The 7,990-nt window shown below is 40.1% G+C and overlaps 1 protein-coding gene across 1 annotated transcript in view; it reads left to right on the forward strand.

Moving 5' to 3' along the window:
- The first annotated feature begins 305 nt into the window (after positions 1-305).
- NCBP1 (nuclear cap binding protein subunit 1, 80kDa) overlaps positions 306-7,990 on the forward strand; it is a 30,220-nt gene continuing 22,535 nt past the window's right edge. Inside the window, exons 1-7 of the mRNA XM_010018837.1 lie at positions 306-395; positions 771-871; positions 2,126-2,282; positions 4,225-4,332; positions 4,869-4,990; positions 5,488-5,557; positions 6,997-7,212. Coding sequence (XP_010017139.1) covers positions 306-395; positions 771-871; positions 2,126-2,282; positions 4,225-4,332; positions 4,869-4,990; positions 5,488-5,557; positions 6,997-7,212 — 864 coding nt within the window. The remainder of the gene's footprint in view (positions 396-770; positions 872-2,125; positions 2,283-4,224; positions 4,333-4,868; positions 4,991-5,487; positions 5,558-6,996; positions 7,213-7,990) is intronic.

Here is a 7,990-nt window from a genome sequence, read left to right on the forward strand (position 1 = left end):
GGGGGTGGGTTTTTTCCGCGGGGGGAGGTACGAGCGGTGGTGTGTGGTAGTCATCGTCATGCCGTGTGCCTGTGCTCTCCCCCGCCACCCCGTGTGTTGCGTGTGACCGGTTCGGGTACTAAACCGCCCAGAAATACAAGAATTGTTTTGTAAGATAGCTGGAACGTTATCAACTTTTGCAAAAAACATACGTTAAACTGGACACTTTCTAGTAGTCTTATCTGCCGAACGGTGATAAACGGCCAGTGAATAGTTATTGTTTTGCGTCTGCGGTGTGCTGTAGCTCCTTCTAGCGTACCAGAGACATGGAGGAGTTAAACTTGGACTGGCTGCGCTCCGCGGCTCAAGCGCTGGCGGGATCTGAGGCTAGTACAAAGGGCAGTAAACGCATGATGGCAAAAATGATGGAGTGCTGAAAAACGAATGGCAAAAGGGCTTTGTTTCGTGTTGTACTCTTAATCGAGTCTCGGTCACCTTACCGCGGTGACCCTGAGGTATCGTTAGATCTTGAATCGCACGAGTGCTCTGGGACTGTGGGGACCTGGGTGATCGGGTGCAGCTCTTCAGAAGAGTAGCTGTTCCTTCTTTCGGGCAAGCCGGAACAGTTCTTTTCTGCTAACAGAACTGAATCGTTGCTCTGAAAAAGGAGGTGACATAAAAGGATGCTCTTGCCCAGCTCCCTTGTTTTACACGTGAGAGTCAGGGGCTGGTTTTTGTTGCCTGGTTGATGATGAAAATTCGTTTTAATATTTCTTATTTTATTATTTTAGAGTAATTCATCTCTGGAGAGCAACTTGGAGGGTCTAGCTGGTGTTTTGGAAGCTGATCTGCCAAATTACAAAAGCAAGATACTAAGAATACTATGTACTGTGTACGTATGCAGGGGTCTGGGAATGTGGGAGGTGCTTTTTTCTCTGCGTGTAAGTTTCAGTGTTTAAGGTAGTTTAAATGCCAAGAACAGCTTTAGTTCCCGGGTGTTATTATACAGTAGAGTTTGTTTTACTACAGACAAAAGAAATAGAGGGAAAAAAAGCTTATGAGGTAGCAGATGTAATCGAAGGAAGTACTTCTTTGCATGATTTTGATTTGAAATGTGTACAGAGGCTCAAAGCAGATAGAATAAACCTTAGAGCTGCTCTTCAGTAGCAGTGAGAGCGTGGTGGTGCTGGGCAATATCCTGTTTCCCAATGAAATGCATAAGAACACCAAAGCTATTGCTGCTAACACTTATTTAGTGTTATCTGTGCTATTTTCCTTGCCTGTGCCTCTTCTCTGGCAGTGAGATGCTCCTGCCTTTATGAGCCCATTGGCTCAGGGAGGGGAGCTGGGAACACGAAGAGCTGAAAGCAGACTCTCTGGTGGATGACAGTGCAGGAGCAGAGGTACCCTTTGTCAGGGTCACTGGGTCATGTCTGAGGGAGGAATTGTGCAGGTAGTAGGGAAGAGAGGTGTGAAGGAGTGGTGCGGTGAAGAGGGGAGAGTGTTCCAGTCTTAGTCTGTGCTATGGTTTTGCACATTCTTTAAGTCTATTTTGTAGCAATGTTTGTTAATATAACACAAGTAGTATGGGGTTTTTCTTGTTACATTAAAACACTCCTGAAATTTTAGGACTAGCCTACATGCATTTAGAAATGGTAGTGGGCTGTTAATTCTTTACAGCAGGACCTGGCGTTCCGTACGCTGTGCTTAAGATCAGTAACTTTGGCTTGAGAAACTTGGAATCAAAATTAGTAGTCTCGAATGTGTACACCTTTTGTGTAAAATTTGCTGATGCTGTATAGTAAGTATATTTCTAAATTGCAAACTTAAAACGACTTTTTACATCCTTGCGTAAGTTCTGTCACTTATTATTTGGTCAACCCTCTGAAATACTCAGCAATTAAGTGTGAATGAAAAGCAGATGCTTTAAATGTACTTGAAAGTGTTACCTGCCACTTCTAAATTACTGTAGTTAGCAAAAAAGATTGTCTGTAAAATATTAACCACGGGGTAGAACTCTAAGATCACACTAGCAATTTTTTCTTACTTCCTCATGAAACAAGTTTACCGTAAAATACACAGATTTGAAGATGCCAAATAATGTGATGAATAAACAGCTAACACCGTGTTTCTCTTTCCGTGTCAGCGCACGTCTGTTACCAGAAAAGCTTACTGTTTACACGACACTGGTTGGGTTGCTGAATGCAAGGAACTACAATTTTGGTGGAGAGTTTGTAGAAGCCATGATTCGTCAGCTTAAAGAATGTCTGAAAGTCAATATGTACAACCAAGCTGTGCATTTAGTAAGTGGTTTTTTGTTTGTTTGATTGGTTGACATTTTTGTTTCTTTCTCTCTCTTATTTCTTTAACCACTTCTTTCATCTTTTTGTTGTGGAAGAGCTGGGCCCGTCAGTATGTATTACAGCCCTTTTTGGCATCAACTTGCAATGCACTGTAGATATACCAAGAGGAAATGTGTGTTATGTGAGCAGTATTTGTTTCCTCAGGGGAGAGAAATCACGTTACAGTTGCAGAATTGACTTTCAACGGTGTATTTTCCCAATGATGAATTAAATTTGTAGTAAACTGACTGTTCTACAGTCAAATGTGAAAGACAGACGAAAGTCATGCACTTCTGTTGTGCTCAGAGGTGTATGATCCTCTGGCTCCCTGGGGGTTGGGGGAAATAAAATAGTAAAAAAAGAAAAAAAAGAACAGTCTGGTTCTTAAAAGCTATTTTTGATGGCTCTTATCAGGCCTATGTTTTCAATCTGCTAAGGAGGGATGGAGATCAAGCAGGCAGTTTTAAGTGCTGTCTGCCTTTGAAACCATTTGTGCAGCTCTTGCTGCTTATAGATTTTGTCTGTGAAAGGGTATTAAGGCTTCAGAGGTGTCTGATTTAGAAGCCCAATGCCAACCTCTCCAGCTTCTTTTGAAGCCCACTGGTGAAAATTAAGATTGTAGCATTTCAATGGATTTTGTCAAGAGAATGCTGTTCAGCTGTGGGACACTTTACTACTAACAAAATCCTCAGTAGGACTCTGAGTGTGCTGTCCCTTCTCTTTAGTTTCACCTTTGGTCACGCTTATATACACATAACTTGTGAGAGTAATGGCTAAAGGGAGTGGCAGTGGAAATCTTTCCTCAGCTTTGTCAGAGACTTTTCAAAGACTGTTAACAGCAATGAACATCTAGAGTTTTTTGCTCTTCTCTACTACAGTTGCTCTTTGAGTAGTGAGCTGTCTGCTTAGCCCAAATTGCTTTCCCAAGACTTCTTCCCAATGATCTGCCTTCAGATCAAAATGCCTTTGTTGTTTTTTTGGATTAATTTTGGTGAATATGCCCTTAAAGAAAAGAGCCTCTAAGAAAAAATATGCAAGATTTTAATTGCTGAAATTTCAGCCTATATTGTCTATTAAGGTTGAGGCGATACTGGGAAAGCTGGGGTCCTACTAGGGCCTTGCTTAAGTCTGAAGGCAGAATAAAAATCGAAAGCGAGGGGAGAGGCAAAAAAGAAAAATAAAAGGGCACTGCTTTTCCCCAGGTGTTTTCTACTTAAATTCCCATTTCTGTCAGTCTCCATTTCTTACTAAATCAAGGATATATTCCTGTCGTGGAGATTTTTTTTCTTCCCAGGCAAATAAAGCCATTTGATTCCCAGCATGCCATCAGTCTGTCACATTTCTGAAACCTGAAAAAGCCAGCAGTTTTTAGATAAGCTCTCTGTATAAAGAAGTATTTATGAATAAATAATTGCAGAAATTAATCATCTGTAATTGCATATGAATTTGGCACCACTGCTTCTTGGTGCACATCTGGACTCAACGAAGCAATGGATCAATCCATCTTCAGCTTTTTAGAAGTTTTTTCCTCCCACATCTGTACTTTAGTGTAGATAGAAGCACTGCGTTTTTTTCTGTATTATCAGTTTGGATGTCTTTGAATCGATACTGGTGTTTCCCACCCTTCCTTAATTAGAAATATTATCCTTGCAATGTTAATGCAGGGAAACAGACTACAGAAACTATAATGAATGATATGTTAGGCAGCACTTGTGACGCTTTTTTTCCATGGTTGAAAAGTGGGTCTGTACCCACAGTGTGCAGTATTTCTGCCTTTGTAGTGCTGAATGAATATCATGCTTATACTGATGGTTTGTTTTAGTTGTTAAAGTAATGCTTATTTGTTCTTGTGCAGTCAGTTAAAAAAGTGTTCATTTAAACCATTTTTTGTTGTTCTTTTTAGGTTCGTTTTCTATCTGATCTTGTGAACTGTCATGTAATAGCTGCACCTTCAATGGTAGCTATGTTTGAGAACTTTGTGAGTGTGACACAGGAGGAAGATGTACCCCAAGTAAGCCAAAGATCTGTAGACTTTTGTAGTGCTGTTTTCACCATTTTTCTATGCTGTTACTCCTGCATTTATGCTTAGAACAGGGAAGCTTTAGAGAGAGCAAACTAAATGGACTGTCATGTGTGGTTTCCTTAGTGTGAGTAAAAGTAGCCTGTGGCAGTTAGAAAAAAACATGCATACACCAAGAACATGCCATCTTTTTATAGTGAGGTAGCTTTTACTTTACTTTGGCAAGTGTATAGTGCCTGGTTTGTCCTGCTGTATCAATAATCTGCAGAAGGACTGTGAAAGTGATACTGTTTTTTAAGCAAGAAATTTTTTAAGTCTGCTTGTCACGGTTCAAGTTAAAAATGATATATTTCAAGCAAGAAATTTTTTTTCATGGCTTGTCAGTCTAGTCTTTAACTGCTCGTATTTACATCCTCCAAAATAATAATTTTGCTGATGTTATAATTTTAAGTTAAAATAGGGTGTATGTTCAAAAACTTCAGGAACTTTCTTGTCTACTTAGATTTCAGTATATTTCTTCCCTGTAGGTACGATGTGACTGGTACATATTTGCATTTCTGTCATCTTTGCCGTGGGTTGGAAAGGAGTTATATGAGAAAAAGGATGCTGAAATGGATCGTCTCTTGTCTCAGACTGAAAGCTATTTGAAGTAAGTTGTAATCCATTCAAAATAGTCTTAGTGGTATCTATTCAATTATGGATTAATAGGTTTGATTATTGCTTGCTTTAAAGTATTCTAAAGTCTTAGGACTGAACCATCCTGGGGGTGGGGAGAAAACCCTGAAAATAGAATAGGTGGAGACAGTTTTGAAAAGTTCTATTGACTTGTCTAGTTCTAGGGTATGTTGAAGGTCTTGTTCTGCTCATGCTGGAGCAGCTGCACTTGTAAGTGTGCTGTGAATACTGATAGGTTGTTGCATCAGTGCTCTGCAGTGTGACTGCTTTCTGTCTAGATGCTTCAGTTTAACATGGTTGTCAAGATACGATAATAGAGATATTTTAAGTAATCACAAGCCTGGTTTTTATATACTGTAGTCTTCATTAGCTGAAGAGATCAAATAGTAGTACACTTGTAGTAAGGGAAAAAAAAAATTGCTGCCCTAAATTAGTCTTCTGAAAGTCAGGTTTTCTTTCCTGTGTAAACAGACGCCGGCAGAAGATTCATGTACCCATGCTGCAAGTCTGGACTGCTGATAAGCCACATCCACAAGAGGAGGTGAGTGGACTTTACATTCTTTCAGGAAATTTGGAGGTTTTTGTTAAGGTGTTCTTTTATCATGAAATTAAAAAGAAGTCCTACATGAGAAATTGTCTTTTAACTTTTGGGTCTAAATATAAGGTTGTGTGGGGTGAGTATTTTGTTATTTGTTGAAAGACCCTTAAGGAAATTTTATGACGTGAGGAATGGTTGTAGATTGTACTGTTTGTTTTGGAACTGTAGATACAGGGCTTCATGTTGAAAGGACCTTTGTGAGAAGCAAAATGTAATTCCTTACTTATCCCTCAGTGTTCTCCCTCTGCAAGAAGGAAAGCTTTGTAGTGACTTAGGTTTCTCAGCTATGGGAAGTGCTAAACAAATACATAGAAACTGTGTGCATCAGTCATTGTGCCATTGTTCACAAGTGAACCAAAAATACTGGAGGGGAGAGATGGCATATGGCTGGTTTGGGGTGGAATTTGCCTTTTGAGATATTCCTGGGGTTTTTTTCTTTCCCCTAAGTTTGAGGACAAACTTAGTTGCAAAGTGAGATCTAAACTGATGTGGAAGTTTTGGAACATGGCCCTTTTTACTGTTCTGATTAAATCGCAGTCTTAACAATTGTCTTGTTAATCATGATTTGGGGAGATAGGCTGTCTGATTTTACTGGTTTGTCAGCGTGAGTATTCTGCCTGCCCAATATCTGAATTTCCTTATTTGATTGAGTAGAGGAGAGATTAGCAGAGTGCATTTGAGACCATGTGTTACCCAGAGTACCTCAAGCATGACTGTTCACTTCAGGTGCCAGTTGTGACTAGTTTTTTTCCCATCTTATAGAGCAATAATTTCAGTAAATGCAAAGCATTTCTTGTGTCAGTTATAACTTGAAATTTGTGTTCAGTAAGGCCACAGGCTTCCAGAGTTCTTGGGACTGCTTTTAGCAAGAGAGTAACTGGCCAGTTTTCACAGGTGTCTGTGCCATCTCTGGGTGAATGCTGGGACTCAGAATTGTGTTGAAAACCATGGCAAATATATTTCATATTTGATAGTATTATATGTGGCTTGAATATGCTGCTAGTTTTCATTGCTCTGGGAAAAGCATGGTAGTCCTGTTATCTTTCCAATGTAAACGCTGGTATTATGTCTGTATGAATACCACCAATGAGCAGTGACTGAAGTAGCGTTCACTGGTGCAGTTTCACTGACAGAGGGCCATCATGCTAGGACTCCTGGGTGCTTGGTGTTCAAAAACCTGCCAGTGGTTGTGTGGAACTAGGACCAGCTTTAGTGTTTAGAGTTCTTAAACTGTTCTTGGTTTACTGAATCAGCAGTTTAAGACTTGAGTTTTTTTCTGCATAGAATACTACATTTAAGAAACAGGTTTCTGATAGTTCAGGGAGCTGCCAGCTTTGTTACGAGATTCGGCACATCTGATGTTTCTCACCTTTCTCCTTCAGTATTTAGACTGCCTTTGGTCTCAAATCCAGAAGTTGAAAAAAGACCGCTGGCAAGAACGACACATTCTGAGGCCCTATTTGGCTTTTGACAGTATTCTTTGTGAAGCGCTGCAGCACAATCTGCCTCCGTTCACTCCTCCGCCTCACACCGAAGATTCAGTGTACCCCATGCCAAGGGTTATTTTTAGAATGTTTGACTACACGGATGACCCTGAGGTATGTGATTGCTGTGGGTTCCTGAGTAGATCCCACAGTCAAGTTCCTAGGCTAATATTGGTCAAAATGTGATGTCCTGTCTCCCAGGATAGTGAGTTCTTTGAATACAGGCAGCTGTTCTGCTTTAGTATCTCTGCAGAAGTGAACTAAGAAACCAAGTTACTGTACAAAGTAAATCTGTGAGGAGCAGAATTTAGGGAATGAGGTTTTGATGCTTTCATTTAGAATGACAATGTTGATTGAATTGTCTAATGTCTTTAGTAAAACTACTGAGTGAGACTTTCCTTCCATACAAGTTTGTGACTTTTCCAGGCTACGTGTTTATTGTAATGTTTAAAGATTATTGTTTACTTGTCTGTTAAAATTTGTTGATGCATATTGTGGAACGAAGGAGGGCTTAACTGGGGTGGGTGAAAGATCCATCTATCTTGACAGGCTGTCTCCAGCATTGGTCAGCAGCAGATACATAGACAGAAGTGTACAGGAATAGGAAAAGAATATATGCTGCTTCCCCAAGTGCTTTTATACCTCCCTTTACTTTAAGTTTGTTGCCTTTTACTTTCATTTATTTGCCTCTGGGTTTTTTTTTTTCGATGAACAACACCATGACTGTTTATTCTTTCCACTCTATCCTGGCTGTTCCTGGCTTTATTTCTTCCTCATGCTCCAGCTCAACTGTGATTTTTGTTTTTTTCAGGCTGCATTGTGGTAGCCTTCCTGATGGCTCCAGAGAGCAAAGGAAAAAGGGGGTGGTTCCTCAAAACTCGCTACCTAAATT

This window comes from Nestor notabilis, unplaced genomic scaffold (assembly GCF_000696875.1).
Source record: "Nestor notabilis isolate BGI_N333 unplaced genomic scaffold, ASM69687v1 scaffold33507, whole genome shotgun sequence".
Classification (NCBI taxonomy): domain Eukaryota; kingdom Metazoa; phylum Chordata; class Aves; order Psittaciformes; family Psittacidae; genus Nestor; species Nestor notabilis.